The sequence below is a fragment of the Sus scrofa genome, chromosome 3, assembly GCF_054392235.1.
Source record: "Sus scrofa isolate SSC_HxYL_T2T_F1_AM1 chromosome 3, Sscrofa_HxYL_maternal_Yorkshire_Landrace_v2.0, whole genome shotgun sequence".
Lineage (NCBI taxonomy): Eukaryota > Metazoa > Chordata > Mammalia > Artiodactyla > Suidae > Sus > Sus scrofa.
In genome coordinates, this window is record NC_139385.1 from 93,182,226 (window position 1) to 93,204,463 (window position 22,238).

Here is a 22,238-nt window from a genome sequence, read left to right on the forward strand (position 1 = left end):
AACAACTGTGTACAAGTTTTTGGGAGGACCTATGTTTTCACTTCTTAGATATTATTTAATTATAAATTTAAAGTAATTAAAATTAAAAAATTCCGCTCCTCAGGTACACATTTTAAGTGCTCAATAGCCACATGGTTGCTGTGTTGGACAGCACAGATATGAAATACTTCCATCACTACAGAAAGTTTTATTGGAAAGCACTCTTTTAGACTATGTAAAACCTAGTACCAAAAGTGCAACACTTCAATGTGTTACAAATAATACAAAATGTGCTGTGCCAGCTCAGGACTGGGTCTTTTATGAACCACATCCTATAAACTAGTACAGTTCAAGGCTTTATTAGAAGAGTGTTATAAGATGAAAAACAAAAAGGTTAAAACCATCACTTTAGGTTCTTCATTCAGTAAATTTCTTGAACATTCAGACTCTTTGCTGGTGATGGGGAGACAAAGGTAAGACAATCCTGCTATAGAGATCTCGAAGAGGAGCAAGGGTTTTACTCTTCAAGTTCTAACTCATTCTGACTCTCTGGCTAAAACCTAAGATGCTCAGCCAGGGGCTTTTAGTTTTCATCCATGAGAAAAGAAGGGAGAGTCACACAGCAGAGCACCATAAGCACTGCCCCTGAAAAAGAAACAGCTTCTCTAAAACTTAATGGACCTCGATCCCCCACAGTATCAACAGGTCCAGGAGTTTCCATAAGTGCTCTCTTAGCAACCGAAGATTATAGTTTTATAATGCAAATGCAAAATGAAAGACTTGGGATACTTACGTTTTGCCCACAGTTTGACTGCTCTTAGGGTGAGTCTGAAAGTTTCTTTATTTGGCACTAAATGCAAAATTTCATCAGTAACTCTACACCCTGAAAAACAAAGCATTCATATTCATCATGCAAAAAAATCCTTCTAACATCAACTCTTAAATGCTAAAAAGACCAAAGACATTAAAATGTGAGGTTTAATTTCTCTATGTACTTTAAATTTAGCACTTGCATATGAGAAATTACTTTGCTTATAAAGAATAAACAGCACATGCATGGGTAATACAGCCAATATTAAAATAAGAGATGAGTCTGAATATCTTTTTAGCTTTTTTCCACTTTTAGCTTTACTGTTAAATCAAATGCTTCCAAGTTATAAAACTGTTATTGCTTTAGTGCCAACCTTATCCACAAACACTGTGATTTACCGTTGTACTCTGCAAGTATGGCAAAACACAATTAAGGTAAATAAAACACTATAAACCAGTGGTTCTCAAAGTGCTATCAGTGGACCTTGGGAATCTATTTAGTTAAAAATAGTTTAACTGAATCTATTAGTTAAAATTTCTATAAATCGATTACAGAAATCTACTTCTAAAACAATAGTAATTCTATAATAATAGTAATGCAAAAAAAAAAAAAAAAGTAATGCTTTGCCTGTTTCGCTGTGTTAACCTTGGCACTCATGATGCCAAACCAGTAGTGGGTAAAACCGTGGTAGCTTAGCAGTGAATCAAAGCCTGGCAACAAACTGTATTAGTAAGCAATATTATCTTTACCACAAGTTTGCAGTTAGAAAACAGCAAAGGAACATTTGTGATGTTTCAATGTGTTCAAGGTAAGCTCAACTATCTGCTTTTTCCAAGGTACACCAGTTTTACTTGAAAGAAGGATTGACAGGCAACTCTAATTATTCATACTTGGGTATTTAGCAGACATTTCCTAAAAAATGAACAAAGTGAGCCCCTCACTTCTAGGGAAAAAAAATGACCAAATTTGTTACCAATGATAAAATTTGAGCTTTCAAGTAAAAATCAGAATTTTGGACAACTAGCATCTGCTACTGTAAACTTGTTGGCTTCCCAAGACTTAAAGACTCTTCTTTTTTCTTTCATTTTATTTTTTATTATAGTTGATTTACAATGTTGTGCCAATTTCTGCTGTACAGAAAAGTGGCTCAGTCATACATATAAACACATTCTTTTGTAATAGCATTTTCTTCTTCTTTTTTTGCCTTTTTGCCTTTTCTAGGGCCACTCCCGAGGCATATGGAGGTTCCCAGGCTATGGGTCGAATCGGAGCTGTAGCCACCAGCCTATGCCAGAGCCACAGCAACGCGGGATCCGAGCCGAGTCCGCAACCTACACCACAGCTCACGGCAACGCCGGATCCTGAACCCACTGAGTAAGGCCAGGGATTGAACCCGCAACCTAATGGTTCCTAGTTGGATTCATTTCCGCTGTGCCACGACAGGAACTCCAGGACCTTGTTTATTAAGACTTTTCTTTTTAAAAATTTGGTTGGCTTGGACTTCCTGTCATGGTTCAGAGGAAACAAATCTGACTAGTAACCATGCAGATGATGCAGGTTCGATGCCTGGCCTCCCTCAGTGGGTTAAGGATCCACTATTGCTGTGAGCTGTGGTGTAGTTTGTAGCAACACAGCTACAATCTGGCTTTGCTGTGGCTGTGGTGTAGGCTGGCAGCTACAGCTCTAATTTGACCCCTAGCCTGGGAACTTCCATATGCCACAGATGTGGCCCTAAAAAGACCAAAAAATAAAAAAATTTAAAAAATAAAAATAAAAAACTGATTGGCTTATTTATTCATCTATCTATTCTTTCTTCATCTATCCATCCAACTATTTATTTTTGGCTGCACCTGTGGCAAATGGAAGTTCCTAGGCTAGGGACTGAACCTGAGACGCAGTTGTGACCTGTGCCACAGGTGTGGCAGTGCTGGATCCTTAATCTGCTGCACCACAAAGGTACTTCTTATCAAGACTTTTCTGATGAGATTGGTGGTGATATTAATGAATGTGATTTTAAAAAGTTATTTTATAATGAAATGTGTTAATATTGAAAAGATCTAAATAACTTTGTGAGTAAGTATTTTCCAAATGACTAAAGCATGATAGTATAAAGTCAGGCCTGGAGTTCCCACAATGGCACAGTGGAAACGATCCGACTAGGAACCAAGAGGTTGCGGGTTTGATCTCTGGCCTCGCTCAGTGGGTTAAGGATCTGGCGTTGCCGAGAGCTGTGGTATAGGTTGTAGACATGGCTCAGATCTGGCATTGCTGTGGCTATGGTGTAGTCCAGCAGCTACAGCTCCGAATAGACCCCCCTAGCCTGGGAACCTCCATATGCCATGGGTGCGGCCTTAAAAGGACAAAAGACAAAAAAAAAAAAAAAAAGACAGATCAACAGATTTTTAATGTAACAGAGTACAAAAAAGTTAAATATGATTTTAGATTTGATAACCTAGTTAATACTTTAAAAGATCACTTTTATTTAACCAAAAGGGAAAAAACTACAGATATATGCTACAAACATGGATAAACCTCAAAAATAATATGCTAAATGAAAGAAGCCAGGCTCAAAAGCCCACTATGATGCCATTTATATACAATGCCCAGAGAAAGCAAATCTATAGAGATAGAAAGTAGATTAGTGGTAGCCTGGGATTGGGGGTTGGAAAACGAAAGACTGCAAATGGGTATGAAGGATCTTTTGAGAATGATGAAAATGTTCTAAAACTGGACTGTGGCGCACAACTCTTTGAATCTACTAAGACTACTGAACTGTACACCTTAAAAGGATGGATTTTACATTGTAAATCAATCCCACTTCAATAAAACTTTAAAAAATGAGAAAAACAAAAATAATAAAAAGGATGGATCTTATATAATTATACCTCAGTAAAGTTGTTTTGAAAAGAAAAAAATGTCACTGGTCATGTTTTGGTGGAGTATCAATGAATATCCACAATTATCTGAAGGAGCTATTAAAATATGCCTCCCTTTTCCAATTACATATCTTTAAGAGGCCAGATTTTCTTCCTATGCTTCAAAACAAAATTTAACAAGAGATTGACTATAAAAGCAGATTAACAATCTAGCTGTGTTCTATTAAGTCAAATATTAGTTACAAAAATGCAAAAGCCATTCTTACATAAAAATGTATTTACAGTCACTTACATCTCTCTGCTGTGTTAAGTCAAATATTAGTTAAAAAAGTACAAAAAAGCCATAAAAATGTACTTACATTCTTATAGAAAAATGTATTTACATTCACTTATAATGGGCTTATTATTATTTTAAAATGAACTAATAAATGCTTAAATCCCTCAATTTATATTTCTATTATGATAAACATAGATAAATATAACATAAACAGATAATCCTGGAGCTTCTCAAAAAATGTCTAGCATGTAAAGGCGTTCTGAGACCACTAAGTTTGAGAAACACTACTATAAACATAAACATTTTAAATAAATTTGTGGTTTTTTGAGATGCTTAAATGTGATCAGATTATTTGTATAAAGAAAAGTATGCCATTTTTAACTGAGTCTAATCCTTAAAAAATATACTCATAGTTATGCAAAAAGATCTCTATTTGTTTTTGTTTTCAAGCAGATATCTGAGATTTCTTTTAAGAAGCTTACCATTTAGGCTGCGAATACACCTTATATCAAGGCTTCTCAGTCGAGAGTCATCTCTTAGATCTAAATTATCTGATATGGTTTGTATTGCCAGTCTTGCAAAAACTAGATCAATCTTTGGAAAGAAGAAAAAAAAGAGAAAAATATTACTGTTTCTCCTTCTAGTCCATTCTCCCCTCTTCCCACCTCAAAAATGTACATAAAGGTCTAATTATTAGTCTGGGAAGTTCTATAAAACTTCCAAGGCCTATGCAGGCAATGTCACACTGGAAAATCACTGCAAAGTTTGAGGAGAGTAATTTTTAAATTAAGGGAAAGCATTTTAATTTTAGCAAAACCCTTGTGTGTGAATTTCTAGATAAAGATGGCAGATCCAACACGTTTACATTCATTCCCTCTTGAAACCCCACTGAAACATCAGCAAAATTTAATTTTGTTTTTTTAATTTTGTTTTTAAAGGCATAACCTACTAAGTCAGAGAATAAAAGGAGACAGCAAAAATTATGAAGGCTGGAAAGCAAATGGGCAAATGGTAACAGACTCAGCAGATCTAAGTAAGGACAGGTTGTAAATAAATTCATAAGTAAAAAGGAACACTATGAGAATAAAAAGTATTCTGAGAAATTAAAAGTACGACAGCAGAAACAGAAAACAAGATAAAGTTTAGAAGATGATAAGAAAACCCCCAAAAGGAGAACAATGTATGAAAATGTGGTTATAAGTGAGAGGGAAGAGGTTAAAAAAAGAGAGGCAGTGATGGGGTTCCAACATACAAATGTTGGAAGTTCCAGAAAGCAGTGAGAAAACAAAGGTAGGAAACACAATAGAATTTAATACAATTTCCAAGAACTGAAGGATAGGAGTTTCCAAGTTGAAAGAACTACTGAGTGTCTTGGTGTATTTGGTTGAAAAGACACATATCACAACAAAGTATACTACCATGAATTTTACAACTATGAAGATTTGCCAGGGTGGGGGGGGACAGGGGGGAAATCACACAAGTGGCCAAAGACAAGGTCACATACAAAAGATGATGAATCAAACTGGCATCACACTCCTCAATAGAGTACAGAGGCTAGAAGGCAATGAAACAAGGCTTTCAAAATTCTGAGAAACATAATTTCTCATCTAGAACTCCATACTCACCCAAACTATCAATTTGGTGTGAGAACAGAATAAAGGTGTTTTTAAACATTCAAGATCTCAAGAGTATGTGCTCTTTTTCAAGAAGCTGGTAGATGAGCATCACTAAAATGAGAATAAACCAAGAAAGAAGAAAACTCTAGAGAAGCAGAAGGAAATCCCAGGATGAGTGAAGAAAACTATCAGAATGACAGCTGTCTACTAGTCATGGAGAATAATCAATGTGGATTAGAACAGATGAGAAGAATCAGTGAGACAGTATTTCAAGAGGATAATGACAGAATACCCGAGAAATCTAAGTCTATTTAATGGAGATTGAGACAACTAGGAGAGACTGAGTTTGAATTAAGTCATAAGCACAAAAATCAAACAAATAAAACACAAAACATTTAACTCCCAAGAAAACAAAAGCCACACAGCAAAGACTAGTAACCCAGCACATACCGTGCTCAATTCTGAACATTATTTGTGAGATCACAATAACATAAACCCTGAATACTGCTCCAACTGAAACTGTAATATGATTATTTTAGGATATCACGGGAATGAGAAGGATGTATATAAAAATGTTGGGGGTATGGATGGAGGCTAGTTCATTTTCCATGGTGAGGAAGGACTCACCATGACTAGAGTATTTGATTCCTTAAAATACACGCCTATGTAAGCCTAATTTTTAAAAAACACAAAAACGAACCAAAAAAATACAAAAAATCCATATGGGTTAAATACTTCAATTGAAAAGTCAGAAAAATATTTAAGACTTACTTCAATTCCATCAAATTCAAATTTTATAACAGGCACAAAGGCATCTTCTACAGCCTACAAAAGAAGAAAACACTTATAATAAATAGGGTGTAATCCTTTCTCTATACTTCCCAAATGTGAATAGTTTTTCCTCCCAATCTGTATTTTAACCCAATAGAAAACGTGAAAATTTCTTGGTTTCTCATTCTAGGAAAGTGAGTACTTCTATTTTGCGACTGTGTTATTTAAGATACACAAAATGTCCATGACAGTAGCTATCTAACTTATTATCGTCCTAAAAATATTCAGGTAGAACTGCTATCATCTGGGAACTTGCTATTTGTTAAGCTTAAACTGAAAGCTGATTATTTTCTTTCGTATTTTTTTCCTTTTTACAGCCACACCTCTGGCATATGCAAGTTCCCAGGCTGCGGGTCGAATTGGAGCTGCCGCTACCTGCCTATGCCACAGCCATGGCAACACCCGATTGAGGAGCATCTGTGACCTACACCTACACCACAGCTTGTGGCAAAGCTGGATTCTTAACCCAATGAAAGAGGTCAGGAATCAAACCTAAATCCTCACATAAATTATGGTTGGGTTCGTAACCTGCTGAGCCACAACAGCAACTCCTGAAAACTGATTATTTTCAGAGAGGCCTAGTGTTAGAAATTAAAATATCAGATCTCATGAGTAAGCAAAAACAAAACAAAACAAAAAAACCCCACAAAATAAAACAAACAAGAAAACCCCAATACAGTCTGGATTTAGTAATGTTTCTCCAAGCCTTCCTTAATTCCTCAACCTAACAAATTCTTAACCTCCTTCTCCATTTCTAGATACCCAAATAATTCATATCCTCTGAACTTCACCTTATACAAGCACATGAGATTGCATTAAAACTACCTGTTTGTTTAGTATACCCAATCCCTTCCTCCCATAAACTATATCTTACTCACTACTTATTTATGAGACCAAGGCTAGTATCTCATCAATCACTGATGCTGAAATTTTATTTGCTAAATGAATGGCTAGATATACACATATAAAGAATTACTAATTGAACTTTATACATAATAGCAGCCACCATTTGATAGGCATCGACCATTTACCAGATATTATAGTAAATGATGTATATCAACTATCTCATCAATCCTCCAAAAAACCTTATGAGAAAGTTATCACTACCTCTCCATTTGATAGCTAAAGAAATAGACTCAGAGACTGAAATCCTGAGTTAATATGTGGTAGATGCTAGATTCAACCCAGGTCTGCATAATTAAAAAGCTCATGTTTTTAATCATTATCTGTTATTTTAATAAGATACAGGAACTTAAGAACTATGCCAACCATAAGTCCTAGCTTTTACAGTTATTAATGAATTAGATACAGAGGATACTTACTCTTAAGTTTCTAATGCCATCTTGATGTTTCAATTTTTCAAAAAAAGACTGAAAAAAATCAGATCTCTCCACATGTCTCGGAGCTACACAAAGTGCATCTATGTCAGCCCCTGCAAATCCAAGTATTTCTTATCAAGAAGAGCTTATTAGGTATATACTATATTTTTTGTATACACAAACATATGTATAGAAGAAAGGATGTTGAGTATAGAAAAATGTTAATACTGAATAGCTCTGAGTAATGAGATAATAGGAATTTTTTCTTCTCTATTTTCTTTCTTTCTTTTTTTTTTTTTTTTTTTTTTTTTGCTTTTTAGGGCCATATCCAGGGCATATGGAAGCTCTCCCAGGCAGGGGGTCAAACCAGAGCTACAGCTGCTGGCCTAGGCCACAGCCACCTCAGATCCAAGCCACATCTGCAACGTACACCACACCACAACTAATGGCAACGCCAGATCCTTAACCCACTGAGTAAGGCCAGGGATTGAACCCACGTCCTCATGGATACTAGTCGGGTTCATTAACCACTGAGCCATTTTTTCTTCTCTATTTTCTTTTCTTTCTTTTTTTGCCTTTTAGGGCTGCATCCATGGCATATGGAGCTTCCCAGGCTAGAGGCTGAACTGGAGCTGCAGCTGCCGGCCTACGCCATAGCCACTGGCCTATGCCACAGCCACGGCCACGCAGGATCTGAGATGTGTCTGCAACCTACACCACAGTATAGGTCACAGCAACGCTGGATCCTTAATTCACTGAGTGAGGCCAGGGATCAAACCTGTATCCTTGTGGATACTAGTTGGGTTCACTACCACTGACCCACAACAGTAACTCCTCTTCTGTATTTCCTAATTATGAACAGCAAATAAGTTTGTTACTGAAAGTTCTTCTCAGGTAAAACATAGAAAATAAGTTACCTTTGGTGTGTACTCCAAGCCTATAGGAGCCAAAAGTGAAAATTTTTCCACCAACAGTAGCCACAACAGAAGGTGGGAGATTCTAAAATAAAATAAACCAATTTAAAAAGGCATTTAACTGTTCAAATTATTTAGCATTAAAATTGCCTAAATGCTGTAACAAATGTTGGCGAGGATGTGGAGAAAAGGGAATCTTTGTCCACTATTGGTGGGCATGTATATATTGGTACAACTACTGTAGAAAACGGTGTGAAGATTGCTAAAAAAAACTAAAAGTATAACTATCATATGATCCAGCAATTCCACTTCCAGGGACATATCTGAGGAAAAAAACATGAATTTGAAGATATATGCACCTAATGTTCACAGCAGCATATTTACAATAGCCACGATATGGAAGCACCTAAGTGTCCATCAACAGATAAATGGATAAAGACGTGGTGTGTATACACACACACACCTTTTATTTTATATATATATAAAATAAAAAGAATGAAATTTTACCATTTGCAACAACATGGATGGACTTCAAGGGTAATAGGCTTAGCGAAATAAGATGGACAAAGACAAATACTGTATGGTATCACTTGTATGTGGAATCTAAAAAGTAAAACTGGTGAATATAGCAAAAAAGAAACAGAATCATAGAACAAACTAACGGGGAGATGGAAGAGGGGAGGGGTACAAAAGGGGTAGAGGATTACGAGATATAAACTACTATGTATAAATAAGCTACAAGGATATACTGTACAGCATAAGAAATATAGCCAATATTTTATAACTATAAGTAGAATATAACCTTTAAAAATTATGAACTACTAAAAAAAATTATGAACTACTATGTTATACACTTGAAACTTAATAGTCTTGTAAATAAACTATACCTCAATAAAAAAAAATTGCCTAAATGCTACTGATATATATTGCATTTGTCAACTCTGATGAGCAGAGATTTGTAAAAGTACTTCAGAACTTTTCTGATTGCAGCTTGAATGAAGGTATTCCCAAAGGAAAAACAAATTTGTGTCCAGTATACATGCATTCATCTCTATCTTAACAAAACATTTATCACTTGACCCTACCTGTCCCCTCCAACTGCCTGTCTTTGGCACCATCACTCTTAACAGTCACCAAGGAACTCTTAACTACCAAAATTTCTGTTTGTCTGTTTTGGAGTATAGTTGATTTACAGTGTCATATTAGTTTCAGATGTACAGCTCGGTATATTCAGATTCTTTCTCCTTATAGATTATTACAGAATATTGAGTATAGTTCCCTGTGCTATACAGTAGGTCCTCGTTGGTCAACTATTTTATATATAGTAGTGTGTTTATTTATTAAGTTAATGTATTTTCAGCTCTCTACAGTTATCATACCCTTGACTAATACCATCTCTCCTTCAGTTTTTGTGACAGATATGCTTATCTCAATTCTAGCTCTATAATATTTTTACAAGAAAGTGGGGTCATTCTTGACGTGATCTTATCTTTTTAATTTACCAGAATTACAAAGCTACTTCTAACCTCTCTCTAGAGCCAATTCTAACTGTACATCAGGTATTTTCACTCAGACTTTCTAATCCACATCAATATCCGTCCCTGAAACCTAGCAAAAAAATCCTTCCTGTGATAAACCAGTTATCCCTCCGTATATCTCTATTTCTGTTCTTCATTTTCCTTACTGCCCATATCTGTAAGTCATTATTTTCTCTGGCTTACCAATTCTTAGTTTATATCCCTCACATTGTCACTTCCTCCCACCCACCACCATTCTGGGCTATTAAATAGTTTCATAAGCTACCCCCTTGCCCTCAGTCTTTATTTTCTTATTCTATTTTGTACAAATTCACTCGCTGATATTCCGTTTTTTCCTCTTTTATTTTTTAAAATTATTATCACTCACTGATATTCTTAAATTACTCTATTGCCTAACTCTTCTGCTCCAAACTTGCCAGTGCATTCTTCTCTGACTACTGAGCCTTAGATCCTAAGGATTCTCATAGTATGTTCTTTTGGATCTTTCTTGCCTGTCTCCTGATCTTTCCTTCTGAAGCTCCAACTGCCAATATGTGACATAACGTGACATAACAGTATCCTCTCCATTGCATTTGCCATTTTCCCCGCCTCAAATGCTTGCCATCCTCTCTGGGTATCTCAATACCATCTATTTTTCAAAGTTCACTTCAAGTTCTACTCCCTCATGAAGCCTTCTTTGATCATCCAGCCCCCTTAAAACAAACTTTTTATCCTTCTTTGCTCCTCTACTGTTATCTCTAACCTCTCTTATGCTACATTTATTGACTTTTTTCTTCCCTATTGTTAGTCCCATAATATCTGCTAATTAATTTAAATAAATTAATTTGAATAAAAATATCTGCATAACAGGATATTCTGTTACTTCCTGTTTAACAAATATGAATGTTTCAAGAATACCACAAATAATTTTAAAACTAGAAAAGTTAGTAAAATTGTTGATGACTAACATGAATCAAAAGAATAGAGAAACTCCTTTTTGTTTACCTTCCTACTTTGAAAAGCATGATTCCTCCATGATTTATGAGAAAGTGATAAATCGAAACATAGAGTAAAATATTTTCACCACAAACTATAGCATTTAACTAAAATGATTTGGAGTTCTAGACTAAAGTTTAAATGTTCCATGGTATACCCTGGCGGTCAGTGGTTAATAATTTGGTGTTGTCAGTGCTGTGGTTCGGGTTCAAACCCTTGTCCCAGGAACTTCTGCATGCCCCAGGTATAAGCAAAAAAAAAAAAAGTTTAAATCTTCCAACTGCATGTAGAATATTAAAATGAATGATCTCTGATCTAACTCAAATCCTTCAGACATTTTTCAAACTAAAATACGCATAAATGAAAGGAAATTATAATGATATAGAAAATGGCCAGTCACTTTCTATGCAAAGGAAGGAAGTTGTTAAAACCAATTTAAAAATTATTTTATTTCCTTTGCTTAAAATAAAAAAAGCCAAACAGTGGTAAAGTCTCCAATTTTTAACAGTGGTTTTATGCCTAGAAATTAAATGGAAACCAATTTCTTGTTTCTGCAGATTAAAGCACTAATGTGAATAAAATAAGAAAAAAGCAATCTAAATAATTAAAATAAACAAAAAACCCCCCAAACTCCAAAAACCACACCTCCCAAAAAAACACCCCTTTAACACAGATTCTACTGGATTGTTCTTTTAGTTGCAAAAAAAACCCAACAAAGTAAATCAGGCGCATCTCTCAATAAAGTAATCTAGTCTCTTTTGTGAACAGTAAACCTTGACTTCTCTTGACGCATCCTAGAATAGGGATACAAGCAAAAACCTCACAAAGAAAGGTGGTGAGAAGTCTTAGAGCCTGTTACTCTGATTTTAGAATAATTCTAGCCAAGTTGTGTATCTGGTTTCCATACTCAAAGCAACTACCAGCTGATTATAGAAAGGGACAACAGGTTCCCCAACATTTATTTAATGCCTGAGCTCTGTCCTACAGTTGTACAGGTGAATAAGACAGGGCTTTTTCTTAAGGAGTTAAACATCTGGTAGCAAAGAAACAAGCACAAACTTTTTTTTTTTTAATTATGCATGACTAGCATCTCACCTGCTCAGAATTCAACCTAACTGAAAACCTCCACTATTGAAACCCTGCTATGAGCTCAGAAATGATCCAGACAGCCGCTTGGCAGCCTGAGTAAATCCTATAAAGACCATTTATTTAAACTCAATGACTACAGACTTAGCACTGTCCCTCATAACCTTATTTAGAGCCCAATGTTTAAAAGAACCAACTGTATACATGTATCATAGGTACAGAAGAACTAATAAAAGCTGTAAAAGAAAGAATTCTAACAGGTGTTTATCTAATTTCTAAACTGATGCATATTACTGGGAAGAAAACGATTTTCTTTTCTTTCAGCTGATTGCTGTTAAGGAAGAGATGTCAAACTATTAAAAAAAAATTTTAAACACCACAGTTTGAACCACTTACCGAAGGGGCAAATAGTATTACTCAGTTGACCATGTCCTAAAAGACATTTTATTACAGCTAACAAAATAATATTCATAGTGATGATTCCCAGACAAATGAAAATTAAATTATATTCAAAGTATAAGAAAAATGAAGTCGATTTTAGAAGAAAAATAGGTAAGCTACCACAGGAGGGAAAAGCTGAATAATTACAAATTAGGGCATGCAAACTCGTATGTCTCAGGGGCTACGCAGGTATGCAAGTGAGGAAAGTATACACGTAAGAAACACAAGACACTGATTGATAAATGATAGCTGCTGTGTCAAAGAGAGCAAGGAATGATGGGGACCATGAGGCCCTAAAGGGGAGGAGCCCAATTCCATTCAAGCCTCTTCCTGCCTTGCACAAAGACAAGGCCCAGTGCTGCCAGACCAGGTATTTCACAAGAAGTCTGCAATCTTGCTTTTTAAGTAAAATCTCAGGTATTTAAATTCTGGTCCACTACCAAGCAAGACATTTGTGAGTCAAGCAAGACATTTATGTGGACATGTAGTCAGACACTGGCTATTCGTGGAGTAAATCTTCACTTATTTAGGCCTCAACTATCTAGATCATTTCATTTCCAAGTATATTAAAGAATCATGTTTTAATGTATTCTGATTAGTCTCGACTCCTTCATCCTGTATCTTATTACCAGGACTAATGACCAAGACATAATGAAACTATGAATTCAATTTAGTTTAGCCTTACCTTACTCTCACTGACCTCAGAAATCCATTCTTTTACTAAATTGTTCAGTTTACCAAGAACAACCAGCCTATAATAAAAAATAACATGCTTTAGACTAAAACAAACAAAGAACACCAAAAACAAACAGTATTTTAAAAAGTAATTAAACATATAGGCAGTACCTTTGTGTTGGTGCTAGAGTAAAAGCATATTACACACGTGCTAATGCTATCACATCTGTTGATACATGGCACATCTCTTTGGCATTCTTAGGTTCCTAAGAGTTCCAAAGAGACGATAAACGTGATGATAGTATTTTGTTCTTTGAGCTATTTTCAAAATTCAAAAAGCCTAATAAAAAAAAATCAAAATTACCTTCAACAAGGCTGCAGAGGCCAACTGAACTGTCAACTTTCTTGGCCTTACTATGGAATAAAATCAATTCAGTGTGGTAATAATAGAGGTTAGCATTCTTTCATCGACAGTTGTGTTTGGATAATAAAAATGAGTACATTATATATTGACTAGTGTTTATAAAATTTACTTAATAAAAGCAATTTGATATTAAAACAAACTTGCAACTAACAGCATAACCAAATCCAGTTTACAAAAAAAAAAAAATGTTTAGGTATCTTAAAGATAATACATGAAAAACTGAATTCCTGATTTGTCCAAACTTGCTTCTCCCTCAGCCTTCCCCAGGTAATGGAATTTCACCCTTCTAGATGCTAAGACCAAAAATCTTGGCATCATCCTTGACCTGTTCCACTCCCCCCTTCACATTCCACAATCATTAAACAACCCTACCATTAAAATGTCCAGAATTCTACTACTTCTTATTACCTTCACTGCCAATCTCCCTAGTTCTGGCCACCACCATTTCTTCCTTGGGTTATTATAATAGCCTCCTAACTGGTTTCCCTGCTTCTGCTTTGACCTCTCTTCATACTATTCTCAACAATACAGCCAGAATGACTGTGTTAAACATGAGTCAATCATGCCAATCTTCTGTTCAAAACACTAACTGCTTCCCATCTCAGTAAAAGCTAAAACCTTTATAATGGCTTTCAAGGTCCTAAGTGACCTTTCCCTCCAAGTTCCTTCCTACCTCATTTTCTTTAAGCCCACATTTCTCTTCTTATTCACTCTGCTTCACTCACCCAGGCTACTTTGCTATGTATTTCTTAACTGTATCAGCTACACTCCCACTTCAAGCATTCTGCCTAGAATACTCTTTCCTCAAACTCATAGAGCTCTTTCCTCACCTTCAAAATTTTCTTCAAATGCCAAAGAAGCCTTCCCTGACAACCTCGACTCCCAGCTTCATTTTTCCCAGCAGCACTTGTTATGTGTAGCATTTATTTTATTTGGCTAATTGTTAGTCTCCTCTAACCTCCAACTAAAATATAAGTTCCAGAAGTGGCCACCTTTTTTTCTCTCATTTTGTCATTTTTGTATCCCTTTGTATTGGTACTTGATATATGTTTATAGAATTAACAATTAAATAATTTAATGTAAAATATTTCACATTTTTAAATGACATACCTGTGGTTCAACTCTTCCTCATCTTCAAACACTCCAAATGGTTTCATGGCATCAATTAATTTCTGTGTGTAAATATGATCAATTTCTTTAGGACATGCCAAGCTGATTGGAGAGGTGATCCCATAATGCTTTTGTTGACGCTGGCTGTCCAGCACGGTGTTTCTGTTGAAGAAAAATGAAACAGCAGAAAAAAATTAAAGCATCATAATATATATTGATACATCAAATTTCTCAATCCACTAATTTAACTACCTTAAAAGTTTACTTAACATAAACAGTTGTGCTTCCCCCCCCTTAGGAAAAAAGAGTATTTTGTGTTTATGTTGATGAAGGGCTATTCATACTGCCTCAAGCTCTCATGGTTAGGATGTCTTTCAAGCCAAAAGCAGCCTGTGTTGGCATCAGGACAACTGTGCCAATACCACTCAGCTCAAATGCAAAGAGCCTGAATGGGAGCTGGGCCAGGGCCACCTTCACTACACCCTGCAGACTTAAGCACCATCTACATTCAATCTCTGAAAAGCAGTCAGCCACTTGAAAGAAAACTCTAAGTAAAAACATTTGTTTTTCCCCCTCTCAGGAAAGAAACAAAAGCATCCCATTTAGTAGGTCCTTGTGAAATATTCTAGCTTTTAAAAAGAAATCACAACTATGTTTGTTCCTGAGAAGCCTACATTAACATCCTTTGCTTGAATCAGCCGCCACAGTCTATGACTCTAGTTAATTGTTTTCATTTAGATGGATACAACTATGAATCTTGGGTCCCACTTTCTTATCTCTATGCTGAGAAAGTTGATCATCAAGGGGCCTACTAGCACTAAAATTCCAATTCCATGGTTCTGAACATCCCTCACCTAGTCAGGAAAACAAAAGCAAGCAACAGAAGCCTACATTTCCCTCAACTCATCATTTTAACTTATAGGTAAACACCTTGGAGAAATTCTAGTTCAAGTGTACCAAAAGGCATGTACAAGAATGTTCACTACCACAGTTAACATTAAAAACTTAGAAATAAGACAATCACCAACAGGAAAAGGACTAAATTAGGGTGTTATCCCTACAATGGAATACAATACAGTAGTTAATATGAATTAATTAGAGCTGAAAACATTATCATGGACAAATCTCAAAGATACTATGTTTCACTATGGAAACTGCAGAATGACAAGTGTGATACTAGTTATATGAAGCTTAAAAACAAGTAAAACAATGCCAATTTGGAACATACATGTATAGCAATAGCAAAAAAAAAAAAAAATGCAGCAATGAGCATAAAATTCAGAACTGTGGGGAACTCTGGGGGAGGGGGTGAATGGGACCAAAGGAGGAGGGGGTAGGAGAATCCTTCAGATATACTCATTATGCTTGGTTTCTTTTAAATAAAGATGTGTATAAACACACACACACACACACACACACACACACACAGCACGTTATGTTTGGGGAGAGATGGATGGTGGCTACACAAATGCTGCTTATGCTATTCCTTGCATTTTTCTGTATGTTCAAATTATTTCCTAATAAACCAAAATGTCAAAAGCTTAAAATCCTGCCAGGAGGACACCGTTTCTGACTTACCCAAGTATGAGCAGGAGGAAGAGACCCGCAGATGCACGGTGGATAGGTGGGGAGGCCAGGGGAGGGTGAAAACAGCACAACCTTTATTAAAGAGAAACCCATGGGCTGGGGTAGGTCATTCACTCTTGAAGACCTGGAGACCGCAGGTCATGAAGACGGAGGAGGAGGAGGTAGGGGGATGGTATTTGCGCCAATGCAGACTGGAGCAGAAACCGGCTCAGACAGTGCTGGGGGCAGGACTGTGACCGACAATTTCTCCCTACGGACACACGAGCCTCTCTCCCGCCGCAACCTCATTTGGGGGCGTCCTCAGAGGTGGGGCAGCCAGGCGCAGATGGGGGTCTCCTGGAGTCCCCGAGTCTGTGCAAGGGTGCCAGGTGAGCGCCCAGTGTGTAGGGAGGTGCCCTTGTCGACCGGCCGGGTGCAGGGAAGGAGACCACCCTGCAGTGCTCCGGCCAGAACGCGGGGGCAGGAAACGAAAGCGGGATCCCGGGCCGACCATCCCTGCCCACTCCGTTCTGCCTCTCCCCCAACCGCCGCCCCCCAACACTTACGCAGACATCTCTTTCATCGCTTCCTGCGTCCCCCTCACCGGCGAGTGCCTTTCGCTCTGGAGTCCTGTTCTTGCTCTTCCCTTCTCCTCCTGTCCACTTTCCTCCGCTCGTTTGCAGCTCGCTTCCTCGCTCTCTTACTCTCTCACTTACTACGGCCGAGGCATCCAACCGAGTAGTGAAAACACCACAAAACCGGCTCTATTTATGACAATACAGCGCGGCCGACGCCAATATGGCGCCGCTTCCCAGCCTGCCTCTCGCCCGCCGTGGCCCCGCCCCTTGAGACCTGGACCCGCCCCCTCCCCACCCCGCCCCCTCCCCCTGGGTCCCGGAGGCTCCGGGTGCCCCGCCCATAGGAGGGGAACCGGCTCGGGCTGCAAACATAGGTCTCAAGGAGTGTTTGGTTCCTTCCTTTGTTCAGTGGGACTGTCAATCCAGGCTAACTGCTAGGAAGGTAATTTGGGACGTGTTTTCCTGTTTCTCTTATGAGAGCCTATATCATATATTTTAAAAAAGATCACAACCTTGCATAGAAAATACTATTTTAACTCTTTCATTATGCCACACCTTTAATTTAATAGGTCATAGTCATAGTCTAATCAATTCAGCCCTTGAGGAGATTATGTCCTGAGAAGGTCACACCCAGGAACGTGTGACTTTGCAATAACCCCAGAGAAGAGCAAGCTTGTCAATTGGAGGCTAACTGTTCCCTTCACCTCTAAGTACCTCCCCCTGATTAATGACGTTCTAGTAAAGTGGAAGAGGTTGATAGGAATGCTCGCAGTTTGTGATAGGATAAATAGAACACAATGAAAATCTCACACTTTTGAATATTGGAAATCGTGTTTCATGTGAGGATGAAAATGGTAAAGTGATGACAAATTTTAAAATGTCAAAGGGTAGAAATAATTTAAAACAGTAAGTCATTATAAGGAAAAGAATGTGAAGAAGCTTTTTCTTGGAATGTGACTCAGAGTCATAGTAGATAGAGAGTACATATAGAATCATTCATTCAAAAATATTTATTGAAAACCTAATTTGTGTCAAGCACTGTGGTAGGCTTCAGTGATTTAGTTGTGCACAAAACCAGAGGTATTCTCTTTTTTGGTAGGCCTGAGGCATGCAGAAGTTCCCATGCTAGGGATGAACCCATGCCATAGCTGTAACCAGAGCCACAGGGGTGACAATGCCAGATCCTTAACCTGCTGAGTCAAAAGGTAACTCCCAGATGTATTGTTTAGTGAGGAGACAATTGAATATAAGTGATATTCTTCTGTTGTAGAAACAAATCACCTACTATGTGTCAGGCACTAGAGATACTTAATTCCTGCTCTCAAAAGTTCAGTCTAGTGAAGGAGAATAAGCACATAGAGAGATCACTAAAATACAGTACAGTCTGTGATGGGATGCGGTTAGGAGATTTTGGGAGGCCCAAAGAGGGCCAATTAAACCTGGGGACAGGGGATGCTCAATAGTGGCTTTCTGGAATAGGGCATGTGCTTAAATTAGCAAGATTTGGGAATAGGGATTGGGTACAGGTGGTAGGGAGATGGCAAAACCTATCCCAGGCAGGATATAGTAATTGCTATCAAGGGCTTCAATGCCAGGGAGACCCAAATTCGAATTCTAGTTTTGGTACTTTCTAGTTTTGTGACCTTAGGGAAATTAACCTTAAAAAGCCCTTTCCTGTCTTTAAAATGAAGTTAATAGGATTGTAAAAGAATTAGAAGGGTATGTAGAGCCAAAATGAAAATTCAGACAGGCAAGAAATATCACTTTATTTTCTAAAACTTAATTTTTGACCTCAAGCTCCTCATTCTGAGCTGGCAGACACAGACCGTCTTGGTCATCCAGGGTCTCTCCCTTCCCACTTCTTGAGATCAAGGAATCAGGGGGAGTTAGGACAAATTGTACACAGCTGGGCCCTGGTAAATGCACCTTCTGCTGCATCCTGGTCTTGTTTAGAGCTCCTTATCAGGGCTTGTGGTCTTGCCCAGAAGCACCAAAGAGCTCATTCTTGCCACCTCTCCCCATCTCCCCAACAGCTTAGGGAGTCTTGCCAGACTAGGAGACTGAAAGTCTCCTTTCCTTGAGGTTTCCTTTTTTTTTTTTTTTCCTTTTGTCCCTTTAGGGCTGCACCTATGGCATATGGAGTTTCCCAGGCTAGGGGTCTAATCAGAGCTGTAGCTGCTAGCATACGCCAGAGCCACAGCAATGCCAGGTCTGAGCTGCGTCTGTGACCTACACCACAGCTCATGGCAAAGCTGGATCCCCAACCTACTGAGCGAGGCCAGGGATCAAACCCGCAACCTCATGGTTCCCAGTCAGATTTGTTTCTGTTGCGCCACAATGGGAACTCCCCTCCTTGAGGTTTCTAACCAAGATCTTTGTTGCTAGCTGCACAGGGTTCTCTCAGGGCTCAGCCTTGTTTCAAACATAAACACCAGAAAGATTTGCAGGCTGATTCTGTGATCTGCACAACGTAGAGCCCTTTGCTCAGTACCAGGCACATAGGACTCAATAAATTTAACTCTTCTTTATGTAGATGACCGTAATTCTTATCTCTTAATTTTCTCTTTATTTATGTATTTAATTTTGAAATATTTATTTTCCTTCTTTCTTTTCTTTTCTTTTCTTTTCACCACATAGTTTTTGCTCTTACTTGCTGCAAATTTGGATGAAAGGTGAACTCTGCTTTTGATTCTACTAGTTTAATGAAATCCTCAAGTGTTGCAAAGACAGCTTTAATCCTGTATTTACATAATTATCAAAGTCAATATCAGAACAATACTTTTTCATTCTCTTTTATGTTATTCGTAGTTTGCCTCAGTTTTAGTTGTTTTTCTTCTCATTTTCGTGTCTTTGTTAATCTACCTGAGATTAAATACCAGCCCCTAACCCCCATTTCAATAGGGACACTTTATTTCAATGAAGAATATATTTTCCTTTGGAGGGAGGGGGGTCTATACTGTAGTTATATTATTATTACTATTTTTTGGCCTCACCCTGCAGCTTGTGGAATTCCCAGGCCAGGGATAAACCTAGGGCCACAGCAGTGACCCAAGACACTACAGTGACAATGCTGAGTTCTTAACCCATTGTGCCACAAGAGAACTCCTGTAGCTGTATTTTTTAAGCTAAAAATTTCCAATTACAAATGTAACCCATATTTGTTAAAAAATTTTTTAAAAAGAGTGGAAATCTGTCCCTTCTATTCCTAACTCTAGTTTTATTCCCAGGGAACCATTATTAACAGCTGGGTATCTATCCTTCCAGAATGTTTTCAATACACCCCAAACTGCATATAAACATGTATTAGAGGTTTTGTTTTTATTGTTTTTTAACTTTGAAAAAAAAGGGAGATTATACTGAATGTGTCTGCTCCTTGATTTTTTTTCCCAACCTAAACAATTATAAACACAGGGTAAATAGATTTAAAAAACAAAACAAAACATGAGCATCTTTCTATGTCAGTAAATGTTATGGACTGAGTTGTATCCTCAAAATTTCATTATGTTGAAGTTCTAGTTTCCAGCACCTAAGAATATGACCAGATTTGGATAGGGTTTTAAAGAGATAATTAAGTTTAAAAAAATCCATGACAGTGGCTCCTACTCCAGTGTGCCTGGTATCCTTGAAAGAAGAGGGAATGTGGATACAGATGGTGCAGAGGGATGATCATGGTACAGGAGAAGACGGCCATTTACAAGCCAAGGAGAGGGCCCTTAGAGGAAACCAACCCTGCTGACACCTTGTTTCAGATTTCTAGACTCCAGAACTGTGAGAAAATAGGTCTCTGTTGTTTAAGCCTCCCATCCAATCTGTGTTACTTTCTTATGGCAGCTTCAGCAAACCAATACAGTAAATATGCACCCACACTGTTCCTTTTAACAATAATATGGTATTCTTTGACATAAATAATATGTAATATTTGTCAAAATATATTTAACCATTTCCCTATTATCTCAAAATTATATCATAAATAATGCTATAATCATCCTTACAATATCTCCTTTACACTTGTGTTATCAGTCATTAATAGATTCTTAACAATAGAATTACTGTCAAAGGGTGTGTATATTTAAAAATAAAATTTATATGGTCTAAATTGTCTGCTAAGAAGGTTATACCAATTTATACTCCAACTGAAAATATGTATGGGATGGTCTGTTTCTTCAAACCCTCACAAGTGCTAGATACTAAAAATACTTTTAATACTTAATATGAAAATCATAAATGTGCAGAATAGAGAGAATAGTGTAATAAATGCCATATACCTATTACCTAGATTTAATAATTATTTTAGTATTTTGTCATATGTTTCACTTTTTTGGTTGTTGTTGTTGCACCCATGGCAGACAGAAATTCCTGGGCCAGGGATCAAACCCAAGGAGCCACAGCCATCATCTGAGCCACAGCAGTGACAATGCCAAGTCCTTAACTGCTAGGCCAACATGTTTCACTGTTTTAAACTGAAGTCTTTTAATAGATATCCTGGCATTTCTTTTTTTTTTTTTGGTCTTTTTGCCATTTCTTGGGCTGCTCCCGTGGCATATGGAGGTTCCCAATCTAGGGGTCTAATTGGAGCTGTAGCCACCAGCCTATGCCAGAGCCACAGCAACGAGGGATCTGAGCCGCGTCTGCAAACTACACCACAGCTCATGGCAACGCCAGATCATTAACCCACTGAGCAAGGCCGACAACCTCATGGTTCCTAGTCGGATTCACTAACCACTGAGCCACGACAGGAACTCCCTGGCATTTCACTTTTAAATATTTTTTCCTCTGTTTTGTTGAGATATAATTGGCAAATAGCACTGTATAAGTTTAAGGTGTACAGTATAATGATTTGATTTATACACATCATGAAGTGATTATCACATTAAGCTTAGTGAACCTCTACACTTCTATAAGCTCATATAGAGACTTAAAGAAATAGAAAAGGGAGTTCCCTGGTGGCTCAGCAGGTTAAGGATCTGGCAGTTGTTACTGCTGTGGCATGGGTTTGATCCCTGGCCTGGGGACTCCAGCATGCCACCATGCCATGGGAACAGACTAAATAAATAATAAGTAAAATAAAAGAAAGAATTAGAAAAAAGGTTTTTTTTCCTGTGATGAGAACTCTTAGGATATACTCTCTTAACTTTCATATATAACATACAGCAGTTTTAATTATATTTCTCATGTTGAATATTACATCCCTAATATTTATTTATCTTACATAACTGTTTGTA

At 37.5% G+C, this 22,238-nt stretch overlaps 2 protein-coding genes across 9 annotated transcripts in view; one reads left to right on the forward strand and one right to left on the reverse strand.

Moving 5' to 3' along the window:
- The window catches only part of PAPOLG (poly(A) polymerase gamma), a 38,899-nt gene extending 21,643 nt beyond the window's left edge, over positions 1-17,256 (reverse strand). For 4 of the 8 annotated variants that reach the window (XR_014841884.1, XR_014841885.1, XR_014841883.1 and 1 more), the window contains exons 1-8: positions 17,005-17,256; positions 14,873-15,034; positions 13,349-13,415; positions 8,627-8,708; positions 7,713-7,822; positions 6,331-6,384; positions 4,426-4,537; positions 773-862 (exon numbers count right to left, since the gene is read on the reverse strand). Coding sequence is in view for 2 of the 8 variants with exons in the window: in XM_003125108.6 (XP_003125156.1) it covers positions 773-862; positions 4,426-4,537; positions 6,331-6,384; positions 7,713-7,822; positions 8,627-8,708; positions 13,349-13,415; positions 14,873-15,034; positions 17,005-17,021 (694 nt within the window). In the remaining 6 variants the exon portion in view is untranslated. Of the gene's footprint in view, positions 1-772; positions 863-4,425; positions 4,538-6,330; positions 6,385-7,712; positions 7,823-8,626; positions 8,709-13,348; positions 13,416-13,509; positions 13,679-13,702; positions 13,753-14,872; positions 15,035-17,004 lie in introns of those variants that run through there. The other 4 variants (XM_085019159.1, XM_085019158.1, XM_013996138.3 and 1 more) reach the window with 4 other exon arrangements.
- Positions 1-22,238, forward strand: part of LOC146404778 (uncharacterized) — a 128,477-nt gene that overhangs the window by 96,392 nt on the left and 9,847 nt on the right. The gene's annotated exons all lie outside the window — the stretch shown is intronic.